Source organism: Ovis canadensis, chromosome 1 (assembly GCF_042477335.2).
Source record: "Ovis canadensis isolate MfBH-ARS-UI-01 breed Bighorn chromosome 1, ARS-UI_OviCan_v2, whole genome shotgun sequence".
Lineage (NCBI taxonomy): Eukaryota > Metazoa > Chordata > Mammalia > Artiodactyla > Bovidae > Ovis > Ovis canadensis.
The window spans coordinates 22,161,086-22,186,109 of NC_091245.1; the positions used below are offsets into that span (position 1 = coordinate 22,161,086).

A 25,024-nucleotide genomic window follows, 5' to 3' on the forward strand; every position below is an offset into this window, starting at 1 on the left:
GTGGCACTGGGTGAGCATGTCCGGACTGAGAGCTCCAGCGACATCTACTCCAGGCGGCAATCCGTGAAGTAACACAGCCCATGGAGGCTCTGCCTGAATGCTGCTGGGAGGGGGTCTCACTCAGTCATCACCAACCTGGTGACTCCTGACATGCTGACCTCTGGGTTCCCAGTCCCTGCAGCAGGCGGGTGTGAGCCAGCTCCTGAAGAGAAAGCAGGAGTCTGGGCTGTGCCTGAATGGTCAAGACCAGCCACTTTCACATGAGCCTGATGAAGGAGCAGCCTACGAGGAGGGGAACCTATGTGTTGATGGGCGAGCTGGCAGGCCTGGTGGTCCCAGCGGCCTTCAGGGGTCAGCCTGTAGATGAGGTCGTTCTGGTGGAGAGCATTCTTCAGTTGGGAAAAAATCAGATGACAGAGGTCCCTGATGGCCTGGATGTAGGACTGAAAGTTCCTGAAGGGAGAGGACACAGAAGAGATTGGAGTTGAGGGAGCCTCTGACCTGGAGAAGTCACTCAGTTGTGACCCCATGGACTGTAGTTTACCAGGATCCTCTGTCCATGGAACTTTCCAGGCAAGAGTACTGGAGTGGGTTGCCATTTCTTCTCCAGGGGTTCTTCCTGACCTGGGGATCGAACCCAGGTTTCCTGCATTGGAGGCAGACTCTTTACCATTGGAGCCACCAGGGAAGCCCAAGAAAGTGAAGTCGATCAGTCAGGCTTCCTCGATAGCTCAGATGGTTAAGAATCTGCCTGCAATTCAGGAGACCTCAGTTCGGGTCTTGGGTCGGGAAGATCTGCTGGAGAAGGGAAAGGCTATCCACTCCAGTATTTCTGGACTTCCCTTGTGATTCAGCTGGTAAAGAATCTGCCTGCAATGCAGGAGGCCTAGGTTCAACCATGGTTTGAGAAGATCCTCTGGAGAAGGGAAAGGCTACCCACTCCAGTATTCTGGCCTGGAGAATTCCATGGACTGTATAGTCCTTGAGGTCGCAAAGAGTCGGACACAACGGGGCAGCTTTCACTTTCTAACTTGGAGAGGGAGTCGGGCTCTGGGTGGATGATTCTTCAGTCAGAGGGGACAGGCAGCACGGAGGCATTGTCATTTCTGCCTCATTGTCCTGGAGCTCCTCCTCCTGGAGTCCTTTACAGGTGTGCTGAGGGTACAGGCTTCTCCTTGTGTAGGAATCAGGGACCTGTGACTGAGTCAAGGACGGTCTAGGTGGAATCTGACCGTGGTACATGTCTCTCTGCAGAATGTTTTGTGCTGAGAAACATCCTATCTGCCCCTATTGCCTCTCAGTTCCTTCCCTGCTGGTGAAAACAGGACCCTGACCTGGAAGAGCTGTCATTGACCTGTCTGTCTGGACACTTCCCTGGTGGCTGAAGGCGCACTTCATGATGGTGTCCAGGGTCATCGAGGAGACATGTCCAAAGATCTCCAGATGTGAGTCCTGGATGACAAGCTCCTCCCACTTGTCCTGTGGAGGGAGGAGGCACTGGCCCTGCTCTACTCCCCTAGAAGACCTGTGCTGCCAAGGCCAGGCTTTCTCTCTATCTCTACATCTTCAGATGAGATTTCTTCATTTTCTAAGCAGATATGTTTTAGCAATTTAGTGCTGTAAGACACATAAATAATGTGATGCCTATTTATTTGAACCTTTACTATACAACAGTTATATTCTCTTTTAATAGCTTAATTAATTCTGAATTTTAAGAGTAATGTTTAATAATACCTCAAATGGGGCAGAGCAGAAAGCATAGTTTCTCAGGGGAAAAGGGAGAATCTTTTGTGTCCTGAGATCAGAACTGGAAAGGTGATGTCCAGCATGAGCAAGCAAATATTTCAAGGCAAGCTAAAGTGGCTCTAATAGGGCTCCTATAAGGGGCATAATCTACTCAATCCCTTTCATTCATTTAATGTTGCCTAATACCTGGTGGTACTTCTGCCAGATTAGAGGTGATGTTTGTGAAGGCCCAGTTCTGTGAGTGTAGACCTGGACTCATTTCCTCCCATGAGTGGCTCAGTGATGTGCAGAATCCATGGAACCCAGGCCAGAGCCCACCTCCGTGACATCTTGGGATGTCCACTCTGCCACTGAAGCTGCCATTGCCCAGGCCAGCCAGGGCCAATTTGAGCTGACCTCCTTGATCTACTCCCCTGTGTTCAAACATGGAGATGGGAGAAGAGTGGACCCTGAATACACCATGGCCCTGATTTCTCTTGGTGAGGAGAAAATTATGGATCCAGGTTGGTGCCTAGATGTTCCTCTGTCCCACCTAGCTTTAATGAATGCTCTCTCTTACTAAGTCAAGAATGCATCATTCCGTGGGGCTCTATTCAATGGATGCCTGAGGGACATAAGTGTCTGATAGTGGACTTTGTCAGCTGTGCTGGATTCTAATGATATGGTGACAAGTGATGGACTTACCAGCATCACTTGGACAGAGTCGGCCATGAGTCCCACACAAGGCTTCAGGATGTCATAGTGGAAGGCTGGGGTCAGCATCTGCTGGTGCTGGAACCATGTCTGCCCCTCCAACAGCAGCAAACCTGTCCCTGGACCACAGATGTGTGTGTATGGGCATCAGGGAGACTAGGGCCATCTTGGGAGGAACCAAGGGTGTCAGGAGAAGTCTCATCATGGGCAAGGGTCAGTGAGGCCAGAACATATTAGGGATGTGAATTTCCAATATGTCTGTCTATAGCATGTGATTATGACAGCAGTGAGACAGAGGTCTAGAAATGGGGGGCAGGTAATTGAAGGACTCATTGAAAAGTCAGGCTGGGAACATTAGAAATGACTGAGTAGTGATGAAGAAGAGGCTGAACTTCAGGAGAGCTATAGCACCATTACATAGACTGATGGTTTTATTAGAAGAAGAGAAATGAGGTTTGATTGAGAGATGAGGGTGCCTGGCACCTGTTGTTTTTCATTTACACAGAGTCTGCTCTTGGTTAACCTAAATGGTGTGTGCTCAGCAGTTGTATTTAAATGTACTTACCAATCCAGGGCTTCAGGTATCTGTAGGCAATATGAGCCTTTGGGTCTGGAAAGTAAGGAGGGAACACAGATGGGGTGAAAGTGTACAGCCTCCAGAGCAACTGATGTTTAGATGATGTGGTCCCTTCCCTTCCTGGTGCTTGCCAGATGGTGGTCTGTCTGAAGCCACCACACCCTTGCCACCCATCTCTAACTCTCTCTCTGTCCTGACAGTCACTGTGGTCCCAGGAAATCAGACTGGTGTTCCAGAGCAGAACACCCACAGTGCTAAGGTGGTGAATTGCCCTGAAACATAAACTCTGTTCAGTGCCAGAGAATAAGACAGAAGCTGTATTTCTTCAACAATCTGTGGTGGTCTGGCCGTCTCATGACCCAGGACAGGCAGCAGTGAAGAGGTGCCCAACCTAGATCAGTGCCCTACCAGGATCACTCTGGATCCACCTGAAGAACTAAGAGTTTAGAACTATTTCTTCTGACCTGGAATCTCTGCAGGTGGACCTGCAGGCTGTCCACCATCATCCTAAGATCAGATTCTGTCCTATGTTGGGTAGAGTTATGGGCCAACACTGTAAACTGCCTACAGAAACTTACATCAAGTGGATAAAGAATTGTCTTCCAGATCTGAGATCAACTCAGTTTGGTTGTAAAATGAAAAAAAGGAAGATGCAAAAGAGAAACCAGACCCAGGTGTTTAAGCATGTTTTAGTCTGGCTTGTGGTTCTGGAGGGTGTTTGGAGGAGCTTAGGCCTTGCTGTCTGATATGCCAGTGTCCTGTGGAATTTCACACCTAGGGGCATGTACTCAAATGGAAGATTGTCTCCTGCTGAGGGTTTCCCTCTCACCTGATCTCCCCAGGACCATCTTCATGTAGTCAGGGTCATAGACCAATACGAAGGCCCTTGTGCCCCACAGCCAGTGAACAAAGACCCTTGGGTATTTCTCTACCCTTTTCAGTAAGAGTGGCAGTTCACTCTCCTGTTGGAACTGTCACGAAGGGAAACACAAGTCAGTAGTGTCTTTCTTTTAGTACTGGAGCTGGTGTGGGGGTTAAGGTCTGAAGGGTACCAGGTGATCACTCTGGATCCATCAGCAGAACTAAGTTTCATACTATTTCTTCTGATCTGGAATCTCATCCAAACTTGCAGGCTGTCCACCACCCATCCTAAGATTGGATTTGTCCTATGTTGGGTAGAGTTATGGGCCTACAGAAACTTATATCAAGGATAACTCCTTGGTTTATGAAATTTTTGGAAATAACTTGTACATAGTGACATAACTGCTTGAGCAATTTATGACAATTTGTATCATTTGGTAAGCAGTTTTGTCATATAACTTGGTTGATTTAGAGAGTAAATAGGTATTTTAGGAATTGAATTTATATATTAATTTCATTTTGCCATGATGATCATTATATATGTTTAATATCATCCCAGCATACACGTTAATGTTTCTTAGTATGAAAAAGTCTTTGGAATGTATATGGCTAGGTGGAAAAATTAAATACCACATTGTGTGCATATATTATTATTTTCCATATTGTGTGTGTGCACTGTTGTAGGACAAATTCTGAGTGTACACATATGTAAATGATACTGCAATAAGATTTTGATATGTGGAGTTTTAATCTCATTTTCATTGACTAATTGTCAGGAACTTTTGTACACTTCCCATCTTATAGTGGAATCTTTGCAAACTCCTGAGTGTGGACCACAAAGGCCTTTCCTTTCTGACTTTACCCTCTCTCTATGCTTGTCCTGACAGGCTGGCGATTCCACAGGACCCATTGCTCTGCCCCCAGGGTGCTGCTGCCAGCGCTCCTGCACTGACTCCACCTGTTCCTATTCAGGTCTTTATGCACATTCTTCCCTCCACCTGGTGGCCTGGCATCTTTGCCACAACTGCAAAAAGCAATTGTCTCTCCTCAACTCTGGAGACTCAGTTTGTTTTTGTCACCTCTGGATTTCTCATCAACAGTTGATTAAACAAATGTTCCAAGTAGTCAAATCTTTATTTCAGTGACTTCTGTGTGACTCAGATCAACCCTCTGTACTTTGATATCTGATCTCTGCCTGCATCCTTCTACCATCAGGACTCACCAGTTCTGAGGCAACTTGTTTGCTCTGGGTTTCATTCCTTCACTGAGCTTGTGTTTACTGAGCATTTACTCTGTGCCAGACATGGATTTAAGGCACTGAACTAGGATGCTGCTCTAGGATGCTGTTTGGACCCTGCAGGGGCGTAGAGGTGACTGAGAGAGCAACTGGCCATAACAGGAGGGCGTCATGAATGTGTGAGGGAGGGAAGACAAAGTCCATGGGGAAGCTTTGGGGAAGGGAGCCTAACAAAGACCTGGATGTTAGAAAGCTCTTTGTCCTGCACTTGGTCATTCTTTGATTCATAATTTACTAAGATGCTTTCAGGATAGAAACATGAGCCAGAGGCAAGGTTTCCCAGAAGAAGTTCATAGCTACAATCTTGCAGAGAGAAATAGTTGAATCCAGTTACCACTGACTTATGAGAAGGACATCCAAGGGAAAAAGTCCTCTTCTCTCCTGGGAAACCAAGGATGAAAATGACTTGGGCCTGGGGCTTGTGAGACAGTCATAGGAGGGATGAGGTCATTCCGGGGAGAGGGCACATGGGAGCTGAGTCCCAGAGGCTGGTGTGCACAGGCAGTGGGGGAGGACCTTGAGTGACCTGGGGTGCAGGAGATCAGGAAGGAGCGGGGAGAGAGGTGCTGGGCCAGCCCGGATGGGGCTTGGGCTGCTTCTAGTTCTCGTCTTTGGCTGCACTCTGCTCTAATCGTGCTGCTGAGTGGGACCTCAGCTCTCTGCAACCTGTGATTATCTCCTAAAATTTGTTTAAGCCACAGACCCTTGGTGGCTTGGTGACCCATGTCCATGTGGGCCCTGACTTTGCTCTGAGCTCCCCCACCCCCAGGCTTTGGTGCTGGTGCTGGGTGGGCAGGTGCTGCCCCTCCCAACCTGCAAGCTGCTCCTTTCCCTCCCGCCTGTCCCTCCACACAATGGACTGACACCGCTCTGTGCAGGCTCTGTTTTGGGGGCTGAGGGTGGGAGGATTACAGGTTCAGCTCCAAGAGCTCATAGTTCAGAGAGAGGACACCAAGCAGGCAGTTTTCCTCATCTGGCCCCATCCTGGGAACTTCGCTCCTGTGTGTGGCCTCTGGTGTGGGTTTCTGGCACTGACCTTATAGGACTAGAAAATCCCTTAGTCTGAATGAACCAAGCCGGTTTGTCTCCACACCTGACGTAACCCAACCCCGCAGGTAAGCCTCTTTTCCTGTGACTTGACACCTTCTTAGACTCCTGTCTGTTATCCCCACACACAGTGAACCCACGGGGCTGATCCATCAGACTGCACATCTGTGCTCTCAGGCAACCACAGGGCCAGATATGAACTTGCTGAGTGTAATCATGCTCTAGATCTCTGGCCCTCCCGACCCTCCCACTCCCCCATCCAGCTCCATCCTACCTCCCGCTTGTGTCCATAGAACCAGTGGGAAGGAGGAGACGGGAAGTGATGAAGGGCTTTGAGCAGCCACTGTCTGCGCAGGTAGAGCTGTGCCGCCTTGAGCAGAACCAGAACCAGGCCGAGCAAGGAGACCACCTGCAGGAGCCCGGAGACCCCGCCCAGGGCTCTGGAGGGGCTCAGTGCAGAGACACTCATGGTGCAGTGGCTTCTGGATCACTGACTGTCCCTGACTGTGCCTGACCTCCCCTGAGCACCCAGCCTGATCTGGGAGGATGTCCCCACCCACCTGGGGGAGGGTGAAGGTGAAGGCAGAGCTCAGACTGGGCTTCCAGGTTTGTTGCTGTTTTTGTACTTGTTTTCTTAAACCAATCTCTCTTTTGTTACAAAATGTAAGTATTATAAAGAAGATAGTATTTATAACTTGAAATAGGAATTTGCCTTGTTCCAGAATCCTGCAACCTATCACATGCTTACATTTTTTAAACCTTTAGACAGTTTTAAATGAAACAGAAAAGTAAATGTTTTTTAAAGATTCCTGATGGCTGAGTCCCTTAGCTCTTCACCTGAAACTAACACACATTGTTAATTGACTGTACGCCAATACAAAATTGGGCTTGTGCTCAAAGGGTAGAGTCTGCCTGCAAATTCAGGAGACCTAGATTCAATCCCTGGGTCAGGAAGATCCCCTAAAGAAGGGAATAGCAACCCACTTAACAGCAGCAGCAGCAGTATTCCTGCCTGGAAAATTCCATGGACAGAGGAGCCTGGCATATTCCAGGCCACAGCATGGCAAAGAGTTGTACTTACTGAGTGACTAATACTTTCTTTTCAATAGAAAATATAAAGAGTAAAAAAATAAAATAAAATAAAACCATGCAGATAAAAAAATAAAGCTTCCTTGGATAACTTATCCCTGGGTTACCTTATTTAGCAGTGTGATATTGCACAGAACCAGTGTTTAATTCTGTAGTATCAAATAACCTTGAAGTACCCCACTTGACCACATTTTCATTTATCCAATGCAACTGAAAATTTCACAGACTCCCTCCTTTTTTTAACCCTACAGTAGGTTAATGCATACTGAGGTTAAGGATGATCGTGTATTTTTTAAATTTTCAGTGACTTGTCTATGTGAATGCCTCTATTTTCCATCTTAAGAAATGAGAGAATATAAATTTGAAATACAATGAAAGATGGCCACTACTGAAATATGGCAGTCTTAGTTTAAAATAAAAAAGCTTTGGGGTTGTATAATTAATGTTTAGAGAAGTTTTATTGGACGAAACTTTAAGAGAAGTTGATGTGAAGACAGAAGCAGAGGGATGTTTGAAGATGCTGCTGGATTCATATAGGAAGGAGGGTGCAGAGCCAAGGAATGCAAGGATTGCAGCTCTAGATGCAGAAAAGGCAAAGAGCAGGGATGCTGTCCTAGATCCTTGGAGTGCGGCCCACCAACATTTTGGTTGTGTCCAGGGAAACCCATTTCAGATTTCTGACTCCATAGCTGTCAGAGAATAGCTGCTGTTCTAAGTCCCTACAGGCATGTGCATGCTAAGCCACTTCAGTCATGTCCGACTCTTTGGGACGCTACGGATTGTAACCTGCCAGGCTCCTCTGTCCATGGGATTCTCTAGGCTAGAATACTGGAGTGGGTTGCCCTCCTCTCCTTCAGGGGATCTTTCCTACCAGGGATTGAACTCATGTCTCCTGCGTTACAGGCAGATTCTTTACCACTAGCATCACCTGGGAAGGCCTCTTAGTTTCTAATGCTGTGGTTTATTATTTTAGCAGCAAAAAGAAGTGAATATAGGGAAAGACAGGCAAGCAGAAGGGGAGGAACAAAGGGAGATATTAGACAGAGTGGAGGAGGGAAGTCTGCTGGGCAGGAGGCAGAGATAAGGCAGGCTAGCAGGTGGGCAGATCGAAGCAGGAAGTGGGCAAAGAGGCAAGGACAGGAGTGAGTAACAGCAAGACAGGATGGCAGGCAGGGGCCCTCAGAGCTTATCCTTGTCCTTGTCAGAGGAGCTTCCTGAGCTGTAAGTGGATCCCATTTTTGGATCTCAGCACCATGACTGGAAGGGGCACAGGGCTCCTGGAGGGATCTGGTGAAAGCTCAAAGTGAAACAAGATCAGGGACATGGCCACCTTCAACTCATTCATGGCAAACTGCTTCCCAATGCAGTTCCTGGGTTGGGAGATAAAAAGGAAGAGAGCAGAGGCTTCTAACCCTTGCCGAGCACAGGGATTCAGGGCTGTCCTCCACATGGCCCAGCCCTGATCCCTTCCTTACATGTCACACTGAACTCGCCACACAAGCCTTGGTCCACAGTTTCTCCCTGACCTATGACAAAGCCCACCTCTCTAAGGACTAGCTCCTAACTCCTACTTCTGCTCTCAGCAGGAAATCCTGTTGGGGAGCGTCTGCACTATAAGCCACGGAGTCAAGTCAAATGTGTCAGGAAATGTGAAGTAGAACTTTGTTCACTGGTTCACAGGCAGTTTCTGCTTTCACCGCAGGAGATGAGGTGGGCCACACCCTCTGGTCCTTGTCTTCTATGGGGAAACACGGGGACCTGAATCCCCAGACACAACAAGACAGAATTAGTAAGGAAGTCAGAATGGCAACAGGACATCATGTCTGTCATCTTTATAAACATGTAATTTCATCTATTTAGTTAGTTTTGGTTGTGATGGGTCTTTGTTGCTCTGTGGGCTTTTCCCTGGATGTGGAGAACAGGGCCTACACTCCAGTTGCGGTGCTCAAGCTTCCCATTGCACTGGCCCCTCTTTTTGCAGAGCACAGTCTCCAGAGCTCGTGGGCTTCAGTAGTTGCAGCACAGGGACTCGGAAGTGGTGGATCCCAGGCTCTAGAGCACAGGCTGTGGTGCACGGGCTTAGTTACCCTGTGGCATGTGGGATCTTCCTGGATCAGGGATGGATCTTCCTGGATCCGAGATTGAACCCTCATCACCTGCATTGACAGACTGATTCTTTACCACTGAGTCATCTGAGAAGCCCCTCCCTCCCTCATGTCTGTCTTGAATAGCAATATTTGTTTCTTTCACTTTTATATTCCAAATTTCTAGTACAGGACTAGGCACACAGTGACAGGCTTAATACATAGTTTTATAGTTGAACAGTGTTAATTAAAAGGTAAAAACCAACCCAGACTGAAATGAGTATGGTAAACATTAACTCTGACCTAGAGATAGAGCTGCCTACTCCCCTCTGTCCTCTAGTGGCAACCCCATGAAGTGCAGACATGTCTACAAGAAAGGACTGGACCCTGGCAGAAGCTAAATTCCAGAGTACATTCTGTTAGGTAAAGACGACCAGGACACCAAAAAAGTGTCTAACAGGCTTTTTAATGGTGAAGCGCTCCCGGGTGGGGTTACTGGACCTGAATGAGGCAGGTTGAGGAAGTCTGTACCCGGACCGTGTTGGGGGTGGCTTATATACGTTCGCTGCGAGGGATGGTCAGGTTAATGGACGGGGGTTTGCCGGGAGCCAGTGTGAGGAATCCCGCCCGTGACAAGGTCATGAGGAAGGAAGCTGACATACGCAAGGCGTGCTCAGACTTCAGGGACCCCTCTGGAAATTCCTAAGCATGTACCCCAACAAAAATCTGCCGGCTTTTGTGCTCTGCTTTTTTACTCTTCTGACATTTTCTGGAAAAAGTCAATTCAGGGCTTTAGTCTTCTGCATTTAAAAGAGTGTTTCAATCCAAAAAACCCTCTGATGGCTTTCTAGCCTGCCTGCAGGACTCGTACAGCTGCGCTGTGTGATTGTTTGAGGCCTCCTGACCGCAGGAGGCACAGGAAGCTTAAAACATCCTAGGAATGTAGGAGCTTCCGAGGAGTCAAAATCTTTAGAATAGGACTGATTAAAGGTTTCATTTGTTAAGTCAATATTTGCTGCCAAATTTTCACATCCTTTAGTTGTAGATATAGTTAGAAAAACAAGTAGTAGACCTTGTGTTAGCAACATTAGATCTTTGAGTTAAGTACCCTCTTTGTTATATCCCACTGCACCTTTGTTCTATAGAGATGTAACTTTAATGTTAATGCTTTAAGGAGATGTAGATTAAAGAAAAACACTTCAGGGGAAACAAGATTAACATTCATTAAGAAAGAGAGCCAAAAAGTGTTAACAAGCCTCTTGGCCAGAAGATAATGTAAATCACCTGAGACCTTTTGTATACCAAATGATGTATAGAAAGAGCCTGAGCTGCGAACGCTACATAATCTTGTGTTACCCATTGATCTCTGTGTTTTATCAAAAGTATAAAAGGCCTTCTGAACAATAAAGGATGGGGCCAGCTTCTCGGGCCAGCTTCTGGGGCCAGCTTCTGGGGCCGGGGGCCAGCTTCTTGGACCAGCTTCTCTAACTAGTCTCCCGGCCTGGTTTCTTGGCACTCTGGCTCCCCCCGTGTCTCTCTCTCTCTTTCTTCTCCTCTCTCTCTTTTCCTCTCTCTGCTCTTTACTTTAATTTCGGGTTAAATTTCCACCTGGAGCGCGGAGGCTCACCAGGTCTACTTACTTGCCCCGGCTGTTAAGACCCGCGAGAAAGGGAGCTTAAGGCGAGGCACCCTTAGATATTCAAGCGGGCGCCGGTGGCCCAACGTAGATGGTGCAAATTCCTTGTCTGGAATTTTATTGGCCTTCCGCGTAAACCAAGCTATTCAGCCCTCTTCTTCCACTTAATCTTCTTACTACACTATAGTTTCTTAATCTAATCTTTCATTAATAAATAAACAAGTCTTTCCGACGCCGTCCACCCTTCGAATTCCCTGGATCCACCGGGGCTGGACCCCGGCAGGGGTTCAGATAGGTCGCCAGGCTGAGGCATCGCGGGCTGGGCTGATAGGTCCTTCTGTGTGGCTGGGGTGGGGCGACTTTAGCTGGTGAATTGTGCTGTCATTGGTCCCTGGGATCTGGGAGGCTCCTTCCATTAGGGACTTCCCCTGCCGGAGGGGGAGAGGAGGGGCAGCCCATCATGGCCCCAGGGTCTGGCCTTACACATTCTGGAAGATTCTTTGCCTCAGACCTATTCTGTGAACATTGAGTCACCAACTGAAAATTTCACAGAATTATGCATTCAGGAAAAAATATGTTTCTGCTAAGAAAGTTATAAAGTTGTGGAAGTTACTATTTCTGTGGAGGATCTGTAGCCATTAAGGTTTTCAGAGCATACATTTAGGAAGTGTATCATCCAGGTCAACAGCTATTTCAAGGGTTCCTTATATTTTACATGCAAGGGACTTTTCAAATCCTAGTGTCAAATACAAAGTAGTTCTGTCCAAAAGCACTTGACTGTCTTCTACTTAATGCTTTTTGCCAATATTAGACTGTTTGGATTTTAGGACTGTGGAATATAAGCCCTGCTACACATAAAGATTGCAGCCATGAAATTAAAAGACACTTACTCCTTGGAAGAAAAGTTATGACCAACCTAGATAGTATATTCAAAAGCAGAGATATTACTTTGCCAACAAAGGTCCTATGGTTTTTCCAGTGGTCATGTATGGAAGTGAGAGTTGGACTGTGAAGAAAGCTGAGTGCCAAAGAACTGATGCTTTTGAACTGCGGTGTTGGAGAAGACTCTTGTGAGTCCCTTGGACTGCAAGGAGATCCAACCAGTCCATCCTAAAGGAGACCAGTCCTGGGTGTTCATTGGAAGGACTGATGCTGAGGCTGAAACTCCAATACTTTGGCCACCTCATGTGAAGAGTTGACTCATTGGAAAAGACCCTGATGCTGGGAGGGATTGGGGGCAGGAGGAGAAGGGGACGACAGAAGATGAGATGGCTGGAGGGCATCACTGGCTCGATGGACATGAGTTTGAGTGAACTCCGGAAGTTGGTGATGGACAGGGAGGCCTGGCGTGCTGTGATTCATCGGGTTGCAGAGTCGGACACTACTCAGCAACTGAACTGAACTGAACACATAAAGAATCTTAGCAGGTGGGAGAGGAGTAATGTTTATAGGAATATGTAGCCAAAATTTTGCTGGGATGGACTACAGAAATAGAGAACACACACATGACTGTGTAACTTTCTTCAAATGGCAACTGTAAATGATCACAGACATGACTTGAAACCTCAGGGCATGGAGGGAAGCTGGAAATCCAAACTCATGCTAACAGGACAGATATAGTGAGGGGCTAGTTGGTGAATTAAGAAGAAAAGGCAATGGGCTGGACCAGGAATGTGGTAAGAGAGAAAACCATTTTTAAAGATGACTGATAATTGTGAAAACAAACATCTGAAGTTCAACTTTCATGAAAACTTCTAAAACTAAAAAGTCATACTCTTACAGTGACGAAAACCCAAGAACAATTTGGATAGGCCACTGACATGGAAATGTGGCCAGTCATTGTGGATGTCAGGAGGTCAATATCTCCATGGCAGGCCCTGATGGAAGTCTTGTACATGGAGACCCATGCCTTCTTCTTAACAAACACATCAGCATACAAGAACATAATTGTGTGTACTTCATATGAATGTAGACAGTCACACACATTGGGTAGCAATGAGTCACACCTCTTCCCCAAGTACAAAAGCCTCTCTGGAACCTCCTGAGAAGGGGAGGGGAAGGCATGGTTGTGTCCAGCAGGACCCAGTGCAGACTAGGATGAGTCAAACACCTGAAGAGAGAGTACCAGGGCCAGGACAGGTGAGGTCAAACTCCTCCCACCAATCCACCAGGGGACAAGTATCCCAGAGCAAGAGCAGGTGAAGGAGTTGGTGTGGAGAGAGCATCCAATCCTCTTCTCCCATGGCCATCATACTGAAGAGGAAAATTTAAAACCTTGCACCCGGCTGGAAATAACCTCATGCTCTTTCTGCTTCTGCAACTCAGCTAGCTCCTGCAAAGTCATGTAAGTTACACAGTTTCAGAAAGACAGAAACTTACAATGCTAGGAGCTGAAATTTACCTCCCTCACCCTTGTCAATTACCCAGCCCCTGCAATCATGCTTAACCATGTCTGTTTGTGGAAAGGTCAGGCATCCCCCATGCTGTGTCCTAACTGCTGCTTCTGCCTGTAGGAGACCCCTAGTTTGAACTAACCAGACTCTACACATGGACATCACCAGATGGTCAACACCGAAATCACATTGATTATATTCTTTACAGCCAAAGATGGAGAAGCTCTATACAGTCAACAAAAACAAGACCGGGAGCTGACTGTGGCTCAGATCATGAACTCCTTATTGCCAAATTCAGACTTAAATTGAAGAAAGTAGGGAAAACCACTAGACCATTCAGGTATGACCTAAACCAAATTCCTTATGATTATACAGTAGGAATGAGAAATAGATTTAAGGGACTAGATCTGATAGAGTGCCTGACGAAATATGGATGGAGGGTTCGTGACATTGTACAGGAGACAGGGATCAAGACCATCCCCATGGAAAAGAAATGCAAAACCAATACAATATTGTAAAGTAATTAACCTCCAATAAAATAAATAAATTATATTTAAAAAATAAAAATAAATTTCTTAACACAGGAAAAAAAAAACACACAAAATGGCTGTCTGTGGAGGCCTTACAAGTAGCTGTGAAAAGAAGAGAAGTGAAAATCAAAGGAGAAAAGGAAAGATATAAACATCTGAAGGCAGAGTTCCAAAGAATAGCAAGGGGAGATAAGAAAGCCTTCCTCAGTGATCAATGCAAAGAAATAGAGGAAAACAACAGAATGGGAAAGATTAAAGATCTCTTCAAGAAAATTAGAGATCTCTTAAAGAAAATTAGAGATACCAAGGGAACATTTCATGCAAAGATGGGCTCGATAAAGGACAGAAATGGTATGGACCTGACAGAAGCAGAAGATATTAAGAAGAGGTGGCAAAAATACACAGAAGAACTGTCCAAAAAAGATCTTCACGACCCAGATAATCACGATGGTGTGATCACTCACCTAGAGCCAGAAGTCCTGGAATGTGAAGTCAAGTGGGCCTTAGAAAGCATCAGTATGAACAAAGCTAATGGAGGTGATGGAATTCCAGTTAAGCTATTTCAAATCCTGAACGATGATGCTGTGAAACTGCTGCACTCAATAAGCCAACAAATTTGGAAAACTCAGCAGTGGCCACAGGACTGGAAAAGGTCAGTTTTCATTCCAATCCCAAAGAAAGGTAATGCCAAAGAATGCTCAAACTACCACACAATCGCACTCATCTCACATGCTGGTAAAATAATGCTCAAAATTCTCCAAGCCAGGCTTCAGCAATACGTGAATTGTGAACTTCCAGATGTTCAAGCTGGTTTTAGGAAAGGCAGAGGAACCAGAGGTCAAATGGCCAACATCCGCTAGATTGTCGAAAAAGCAAGAGAGTTCCAGAAAATCATCTATTTCTGCTTTATTGACTATGCCAAAGCCTTTGACTGTGTGGATCACAATAAACTGTGGAAAATTTTTCAAGAGATGGGAATACCAGACCACCTCACCTGCCTCTTGAGAAATCTGTATGCAGGTCAGGAAGCAACAGTTAGAACTGGACATGGAACAACAGACTGGTTCCAAATAGGAAAAGGGGTACATCAAGGCTGTATATTGTCACCCTGCTTATTCAACTTCTATGCAGAGTACATCATGAGAAACACTGGGCTGGAAGAAGCACAGGCTTGAATCAAGATTGCCGGGAGAACTATCAATAACCTCAGATATGCAGATGACACCACCCTTCTGGCAGAAAGTGAAGAAGAACTAAATAGCCTCTTGATGAAAGTGAAAGAGGAGAGTGAAAAAGTTGGCTTAAAGCTCAACATTCAGAAAACTAAGATCATGGCATCTGGTCCCATCCCTTCTTGGGAAATAGATGGGGGAAGAGTGGAAAAAGTGTCAGACTTTATTTTGGGGGGCTCCAAAATCACTGCAGATGGTGAATGCAGCCATGAAATTAAAATACGCTTACTCCTTGGAAGAAAAGTTATGACCAACCTAGATAGCATATTCAAAAGCACAGACATTACTTTGCCAACAATGGTCCATCTAGTCAAGGCTATGGTTTTTCCAGTAGTCATATATGGATGTGAAAGTTGGACTGTGAAGAAAGCTGAGCGCCAAAGAATTGATGCTTTTGAACTGTGGTGTTGGAGAAGACTCTTGCGATTCCCTTGGACGGCAAGGGAATCCAACCAGTCCATTCTAAAGGAGATCAGTCCTGGGTGTTCTTTGGAAGCACTGATGCTAAAGCTGAAACTCCAATACCTTGGCCTCCACATGTGAAGAGTTGAATCACTGGAAAAGACTCTAAGGCTGGGAGGGGTTGGGAGCAGGAGGAAAAGGGGACGACAGAGGATGAGATGGCTGTATGGCATCACCGACTCGATGGACATGAGTTTGGGTGAACTCTGGGAGTTGGTGATGGACAGGGAGGCCTGTGCTGCGATTCATGGAGTCACAAAGAGTCAGACATGACTGAGCAAGTGAACTGAACTGATAAAGAGTTAGAGATGTCCACTAAAGTCTGGTGTCTATAGAAACTCTGTAACTTGGTTGTTCAAGCCTCAGAACTGGAAGTGTTAACTCCTCTGGCCTCACCAGCAGAGTAAACCTGAATTTTCCAACTTTCTGAATGTGATGCTTGGTTTCTTGACAGACCAACTTCTGCAACAGTATCTCCATCACTCTGAAATAAATGGTGGTCTTTCAAGACTGGCAGTCTGGGCATGACAAAGCACATGAGCACAGATTAGGACTAGCTGACCATGGCCCCATATTGAGAAGTAAAATAATTCACAGGTTACATTTAGGAGCAACTCAGGTGACAATCTATATTTATCAAGTGCCATCATGGCCTTTGAGGAACTTGCAATAACTCATTTAATCCTCACATAGCCCTCAAGGAAGGCAGTCCTGTCTCCGTGATGAGATGAAGTCTCTGAGCCTCCAAGGGGTAAGGGATGTATCTATGATCACAGAACTAGGAAGTGGCAGGGCTGGACTTCAGACTCACTGAGAGATGAGCCAATGGGTGGCCTCCAGCCATGGCAGGGCTCTCAGACCTCATCATCGGCTGTTCTCTGCCATCCATCAGAGGGCTCCTCAGAGACTGGACCATCTGACCCATAACAGTGGACTTCCTGAGCTCCTTCCTATACTTAGACCCCATATGGAAGAATCACACCTCCTCTGGTTTCTGTCTGCTCTTCTCTGAAGCCTTCACATCTAAAGGAATTAGAATTTTAGGGCCTAGTATAAGACGACATTCAGGAGCAAACATTTGTTTGTTGAGTTTTGCTGTGTTCGTGTTCTGTGTCATGCATTTCACACACCTTATCCTAGCTCAGTTCAGTTGTGCAGTGCTCAGTAGTGTCTGACTCATTGTCACCCCATGGACTGCAGCATGCCAGGCTTCCCTGTCCATCACCAACTCCCAGAGCTTGCTCAAACTCATGTTGTCCCCTTCTCCTTCTGCCTTCAATCTTTCCCAGCTTCAGGGTCTTTTCTATTGAGTCATTTCTTCGCATCAGGTGGCCAAAGTATTGGAGTTTCAGCTTCAACATCAGCTATTCCAATGAATATTCAGGACTGATTTCCTTTAGGATTGACAGGTTTGATCTCCTTGCAGTCCAAGGGACTCTGAAGCTTCTTCTCCAACACCACAGTTCAAAAACATCAATTCTTCAGTGCTCAGCTTTCTGTATGGTCCAACTCTCACATCCATACATGACTACTGGTAAACCATAGCTTTGACTAGACGGATGTTTGTTGGCAAAGTAATGGCTCTGCTGTATAATATGCTGTCTAGGTTACTCATAGCTTTTTTTCCAAGGAGCAAGTGACTTTACAGAGCAAATAATTACCTTAAGTTGGATACAATAGTCATGTCATTACACAACTGGAAAAACACATGTAGATTTCTGTTCTACCACGTGGCCCTACAGAGTGATTAGCTGAGTGGTGAGATGAAGTTTATACATGCAGGTAAAGAGTGTCCAACAGGGAAGGTAATGGGCTTGCTGAGCTCTCTGCCAATAACTGGTACTGGTGGGTAGAATCTCAGTGCCTCCTTGACACACATGGTGGTATAAGGTATCTGGTCCAGATGGTCCCTGAAAGGAAGCCCACCTGAGGGCAGACAGGACTGGACAACCAGGGATTCTCTCTACCTCAGGTGGGATAGGATTCTTCCATCTCCATGACACTAACCAGGTGATGGAGGCGCCATACCCCAGGAGGCTCTGGATCTCTTCTGGCACCTCTGCTGATGCACAGGGTGGGAGACCAGACAGTAGAGGATCCAGGAGATGCCACTGGTTGTTGTCTCATGACCCTTGAACATGACCTTGTCCACCTCGGCATGGTGGTCCTTGTCAGACAAGCTGCTCCCATTCTCCATCTGTGGAGGCAGGGCCAGTGTGCAGGGTCTGCCCTTCCTGTGTGCTTCTGCCCAAAGGCTCAGGCCTCTCCTGCCCACACTCACTCTGGCAAAGAGGAGGATGTCCAGGAAGTCCAAGGGCCTCCTTCTCCTCTCCTTCTCCAGCTTTCCCTCCTTCTGCAGGTGAGACTTTCTCCCTGTGATAATTGAATCTGTCCCAGAACAGTGATTCCCAGCCAGAGCTGAGGACTCTGGGGGCCCAGATGCAGCCCCACCATAGCCCCAAATTCTTCTCTATATGGCAGTAGCACGTGTGTGTTGAGGTGTGTGTCACATAAGATGGGTATAATGTGTCCATGTGTCTGCAAGAGGGAACAGGCTTGGCTGTAGAAGGGAGTTTCAGCATGTGACAATGTGTTTGTGCACTTCTAGTGTGTAATGTGTGTGTCTCTGGGATTGAGTGCATTATTCTGGGGGGCTGTGTCTGATGGATGTTTGACAGATATATCTGTTTGAGAGTGAACTGTGGATTGAGCTTGGTGTGATATGTGCAGATGAAAGAGAGGCAGACTCACCACCATCATTTGGACAGAGCAGGCCATGTGCCCCATGGAGGGCTTCAGGATATTATGGTGGAAGACTGGGGTCAGTATCCCCTGGTACTGGAACCACATATGCCCCTCCAACAGGAGAGAACCATTCTCTGGGCCACAGTTGGGTGTGTGTGGGGGTCAGGGAGACTGGATCAGAGGGGTGACTGGGGACTGCATAGGAGGAACCAAGATCGTCAGAAGGAGGTATGTGACAGGCAAAGTCAGGAAGGCCAGTACAATTCAGGAAAGTGAATTTCCAAAATGGCTGTTCCATTAAGATGTGACAGTTTGAGACAAAGGTTTAAAAAGAGTAGGAAAAACAAGGACCTATGGTATAAAACAAGGAACTACGCTCGATATTTTGTAGTAGCCTATAAGGGAAAGGAATCTGAATCCCTCTGCTGTACACCTAACACTGCAGAACAAGGTAAATCAACTACATGGGAATAAAAGCTTTTTAAAATGAGTTATAAAAAAGGCAATGGCAACCCACTCTGGTACTCTTGCCTGGGAAATCCCATGGACGCAGGAGCCTGGTAGGTTACAGTCCATGGTGTTGTGAAGAGTCAGACATGACTGAGCGACTTCACTTTCACTTTTCAGTTTCATGCACTGGAGAAGGAAATGGCAATCCACTCCATATTCTTGCCTGGAGAATCCCAGGAATGGGAGCCTGGTGGGCTGCCGTCTATGGGGTCGCCCAGAGTCAGACACGACTGAAGTGACTTAGCAGCATAAAAAACTCATATATGTTTGAAGTATAATCACATTCTGAAAACATTTAAAAACGTCTTTCCTTTGATAGTCATTATTACTTATTCATTGTGCAGAAAAAAATAAGGAAACTGAGCCATTTCTGAAGTTTTATCCATAGTGATAGGTCATGAAAGAATCTCCTCCTTTCTGGTATATGAAGAATAATATTGTGCAGCTTATAGGGCTTTTTTTTTAATTAAAATTTTTAAAAATTAATTTAGTCTGTTTGGTTGTGCTTGGTCTTCATTGCTACGTGCAGCCTTTTTCTATTTGTGGTGAGTGGGGAAACACATCTGGTGCTTAATAAGAAGAGTTCATGTTAATAAGAGTACTTGTTATCTCTTATTCTTTAGATCTGAGAAAACACTACAGAGAGTTGTTGCTACTATCAAGACTATTTTTAATAATAATAATACTATGAACTGCCTTTCCCTTCCTGATGACTCTCAGCTATCAATCTTTCTCACCCACTATGAACTTACCTCCCATTCCTGACTCTCTCAGGCTTCAAGGATGGCTGGTAGAGAGTCACGTACTGATGATGAAGGGCCAGTCTCTGTTGGAATTTCACAGACCCAGGGCATGTACCCAAGAGGGAAGATTTGCTCCTGCTGGCATGTGGGTTTCATTCTACCTGTCCTTTGCAGGACCACCTTCATGTTGTTAGGGTCAGAGGTCACAGGGGTAACCTTGTTCACCCATAGAAATTGAGGACGAATACGTGGGAATTTCTCTGTCTTTTTCAGAAGTTGTTGCCGATTCTGTTCCTTTGGAACTATAACAAGAGCAAAAAATAAAAAACAGTAGCAACTCTGTTTTAAGGTCAAGTGCTTGAGGTAAGGCTAAATGTTTGCACAGGCATGGCGAGATGGTTCTGAGGGTATCCACGGAGATCAAAGACTAGACCTGCTGAGTCAGACTCTGATCCAGACTTCTAGTATCTCTCCAGAACTGGGCCTAAGATCTGATTTAGTTTCCTTGTTTGTTTCTCACTCAGAGCTGCCATTAGAACTTTAAACACAGTGAATGCTTGATAAATGTTCAGGGATTAACTCCATGGAGTACAAAACATTTTCATAGGCTTATGTAAAACTTAAGGCAAACCTGTATGAGTGGGGAATATTACTTGATCTTGTTTCACTGAAGAATGAGGAAACCCATGTAAAGGGTATATATCCAGGTGAGATCATTTAAACCCAAAGCTGCTGACCCCAAGGTGTCCCTTCCCAGGATTCCCAAGACTCCCTGGGTGCCTCTCTTATCACATTTCCATTCAATGTTCTAAACGCTCAGTATCATGTTGACAAGCTTGTCTTTCATATCTATCATTCCTGTTTTTAGAGCGAGTGTAGAGCATGTTCATAGGGATTAAGCCTCACTTTTCAAAGAAGCAATAAGTTCATGAAGAAGGAATGAGTACATGTAGGAGTGATGAGTGAGTTTTAAATTCTGTTTGTAAGTGTCAGATAGAATCAGAGCTAATGTAGGAAAGAAGGAAGCACAAAAATAAAGCTGGGGCTCGGGGCATCTCACAGAGCTCAAGGGGAGGGGGAGCCAGGGTGTGGAGGGGGAGAACCAGGGACTGGAGGGCTTCTAAGGCTGCGTCTCCCATTCCTTCTCTCTGCACATCCACACAGTCATCCCTCTGCAAGTGTCTATGGAGGCTCTACCTTGAACCCGACAGTTTTCTAGGGGTTGGTGATACAGTCATGAATCAACAGACACAGTCCCTGTCCTTGCACAGCTGGGTCTGGGAGGTGGAGGAGGGAATGTCTACCCTTCTGGGGTTGGCACGTTTCCCCATTCTGCCACCCTTAAGCCTGAGGGGCCCTGCTGAATCCTGTTCCAAGACTCTGATTCTAATATCATGGCCAAGTGATCCATCTGTTACAATCAACTGTGGCTGGGGTGAATAGGCCTTCCAAAGACTCACCTTTTGTGAGGAAAGAGATCTAGAAGCAAATGAGCTGGGCAGACATCCCATAATATTTCCACCACAGTGGATGCCAAGTACATGAAAGATTGGGTGGGTAGATGAGATGAGTTATTCATTTATTTGATACCTATATGTTGAGGACTTACTTCGGATCAATTGCCATCCTCGGAGCAAGATATTCAGCAGTGAGCAACAGAATCCTTGCCTTCATGGAGCTCCTATTGTAGTAGGGGCTGACAATCCTGCCCTAACCTGAGACATGTCCTGCTTGAGTGCATTCTGGGGGCTGCTCTGTGCTCCAAAGTCATGACCATCATTTGGTCTGCCTTGTTCTACTGATCCAGTGCAGGCACTGACCTGTAAGAGCCTCTTAACACTCCAGCTATGTTAGCTAGTTTTCTTGGATCTCCTCTGGTGGGTCCAGAGCACCTGGTTGTCTTTTCTGATTGCTTGGGGTCCAAGAAAGCCAGATGCCTGCAAATCCTTCTTCCTGGGCATGTCCTTTGTTCAACCCAATTAAGTTGGCATTCTAATTTCTAACTGTGCCAATAACACAGGTATTGAAAAAATCTCTATTATAAGAGCTAGAAATATTTGGTTACAATTGCTATATTAGACCAGAAGAAATTGAGAGATGATTAAGTACCATGTGCTTGTGTTAGTAGCTTAGTCATGTCCTACTCTTTGCCACTTCATAGACTGCAGCCTGCCGAGATCCTCTGTCCCTAGAATTCTCCTAAGTATTGCAATTCTCCAATATACTCCAAAGTATAATGGAGTGGTAGCTATACCACTCTCCAGGGGATCCTCCCATTTCAGGGATGAGACCCAGGTCTCCTGCATTGCAGGCAGATTCTTTATAATGTGAGCCATTATGGAAGCTGCTGCTGCTGCTGCTGCTGCTGCTAATTCGCTTCAGTAGTGTCTGACTCTGTGCGACCCCATAGATGGCAGCCCACCAGGCTCCACCACCCCTGGAATTCTCCAGGCAAGAACACTGGAGTGGGTTGCCATTTCCTTCTCCAATGCAGGAAAGTGAAAAGTGAAAGTGAAGTCTCTCAGTCGTGTCTGACTCTTAGCGACCCCATGGACTGCAGCGTACCAGGCTCCTCCATCCATTGGATTTTGTGTTATACACCCATTATTGCTCCATTTTCTGGAAGAGTATGTTTTTAAAGTTAACAAAGTGGGAAAACACAGCAAAGTTGCTAAGTTTGCAGTGAAGGAAAATCTGTGTCCTTGACAGGTTATATTTTCATAGTTTTATGCAGTGTAAGTTAGTTTTGCAATGGGAAACTTGAGTTTTATCCTTACTCATGCACGATGTATGTTTCAGAACTTAACAGCTGAAATTTCAAAGAACTTCTTACATTACCTGTTTAACATACTGATGTGCAACTGGAACATATTACAAGGATATTACTCATTATTTGCCACTGTGGGCTAAGTTTACTATACTGGTCTTAGATATAAAAGGTCACATTTGAATTTACTAATTTAAAGTCAGAACTCATAAGGGGAGGGAAAGGCCTTAAATGTAAAAGACAAACGGCAGTTTGATTAAGCAGTAATTTTCAGTTTACTAGATGAAACAGACTTGCAATGTAGTCTGCATGAATGCAAAATAAGCCATCTACAGCAAGTGATAAGGAAACTGGGCAAAAAGGAAAAAAGCATATAATGGAAAAGAAGATTCTCTCGAGATAAAAAAATCAAACCATTATTATAAAGGAATTTACCAAGAACTGCTATATTTCCCCCATTCCATTTGCTGGAAGTCAACAAGAGCATCTAGCACTTTGTGTTCATGTCAAAAAGTCAGATCAGAGCATCCTAATGCAAAGCAAAAAAAAAAAAAGGAAAAAAAAGAAAGAAAATCCCTAACCCCCTCCCCCAAACTTCAGAGTTCAAATTCAAAAGAAGAGAAAGTGGCAATTAAAAGAGATGATGATGGCGATAATCCTATGAATGTGTTTTTGATTTCTCTCCTTTCCAGGGGATGGGTGGAAAATGCTCATTAGGATTTGTAGTTAGAGGTTAACCATGTGAGCCCTTCCTAGAGTCCGTCCCCCAAGGTGGCACAGGAGGGCTGTACATACCAATTCCTGTCCCGAATCTGGGTCAGGCCCAGTTTCTCCTGGATCTCGTGGGGTTTCTTGTTGGCAAAGATGAGGATTATGGCGTCCCTCATCTCCCGGTCATTGATAATGCAGTGCAGCTCCTGGCAGGCCTCGTGGATGCGGTCGCGGTCCGCGCAGTCCAGATCAGACCCTGGGTCCCGGTGTAGTAATGCCGCCAGAGCGGCCGGATCTTGTCCAGGCGGCCCACATCCCATACGTCGAACTTGACGTTTTTGTAAGTCACTGTCTCCACGTTGAAACCCACAGTGGGGATGGTGGTCACCAACTGGCTGAGCTTCAACTTGTACAGGATGATTGTCTTGCCAGCCTCGTCCAGGCCCAGCTTGAGGATCCGCATTTCCTTCTTCCGGAAGATCTTAAGATAGCACCTTCTGCTGGGGCTGCTTGCCCGGGTCCAGCCCTGGTGGATCCAGGATAATTCGAAGGGGAGACGGAATCAGCGTCCTAGGAAAAAACTTATTTAATTACAGATATAAAGAGAGATTAGAAAAGAATAGTGCAGTAGGAAAATTAGTGGAGAAAAAGAGGCTGAATAACTTGGTTTACATGGAATAGCATCCACGCTCCAGATGGGAATTCAGCCAGAAGGGGAAAGAAAGAACGACACAGGGGAATCAGTCTTTCCAGAAACTGATCCCATGTCTTTATTTTTCAGGTTTGCTTATATACTTTTTGTTATACATAGGGATGAATACAGAGTCATGCAGGGTTAGCAGACCTGACCCTTGTCAAAATCAGGTCCTTCATATAAATGTATACAAAGGTCTTATGGGATTTACATCATCTTCTGGCCATGAGGCCTGCTGACATTTTATGACCCTTTCTGATAACGGCCAGTCAACCAGAAAACTTATTTTTTTCCAGGGGTGACTTTTTCTTAAACTAGGCGCCACCCTCCAAATAAAGTTGCATTCCTATAGGGTGAGGGTGTAGTGGGTTACAATCAAGAAAGGAATTTACTTAGCCTAAGGTTTAACATGATTAATCTTAAAGGTTAATACTTATTTCTCCTATATGCTAGTTATATTCATTATAAGGGCAGGGAATATGGAGATTTAGCAGCAAATATTGGCTCTACAAATGAAAACCCTTCACCAATATAATTTCTAATCAACCCACTAATACTATACTAATAATTTTGTAACTTCTCAAAAGAATCTGTATATAGAAAGTTTAAAGCATCTCATGCCTCTCATGGTTGGGAGGCTGCAAACAATCACATGTTGCTGGACGAACCCGCTCAGGCAGGCTAGAGAACCTTCAGAGGAGTTTGTAAGTTGAAACACTCTTGTCACGCCCAGGAATTTTTATTAACTGGAGCTGCAAGTTAACTCCTTCTCCGAGAGAAATGGTGATGGGGGAGAGCCCCCTGTAAAGTCAGAGTGTAGGTGAGAGCATAAAACAGACTCTGGTTTTGGGGGTAGATGCTTGGGAATAGGGGGTTTCCTGAGGCTCGATCCTGCCTTTGCGTATGCCGAAGCCTCCTTCCTCATGACCTTTGCCATGGGCGGAATTCCTCACGCTGGCTCCCGGCAACCTTCCCTACTGTGTCGGAAGAGCCGGGGCCGGGAGCATGAGTAATACAGTTCACATAAGAGAAATTATCTACTGCTGACTCTATATACTATGTAATGGCCATCAGTGAAATGGGAAGATCTGTGAAAGTATTTTAACGGTTCCATGTGTCAACCCTTAGCTCAGAAAATGACAATTGCACCCCAAAAAAGACCACAATTTCTCAAAATCAAAATAATCTGGCAATCTAATACAACAAC

At 45.7% G+C, this 25,024-nt stretch overlaps 1 protein-coding gene and 1 pseudogene across 1 annotated transcript; both read right to left on the reverse strand.

The window, feature by feature from the left end:
* Positions 1–345: 345 nt before the first annotated feature.
* On the reverse strand, positions 346–19,743 carry LOC138440770 (cytochrome P450 4A7-like). The gene is made up of 4 exons (XM_069590630.1): positions 19,655–19,743; positions 3,005–3,049; positions 2,431–2,558; positions 346–453 (listed from the first exon to the last, which is right to left on the reverse strand). Exons 1-4 carry the CDS (start codon positions 19,659–19,661, stop codon positions 346–348), a joined length of 288 nt encoding a protein of 95 aa, XP_069446731.1. The 5' UTR covers positions 19,662–19,743.
* Positions 19,744–19,753: 10 nt separating this feature from the next.
* LOC138433266 (ADP-ribosylation factor 6-like) lies at positions 19,754–23,685 on the reverse strand (annotated as a pseudogene).
* Between the last annotated feature and the right edge of the window lie 1,339 nt (positions 23,686–25,024).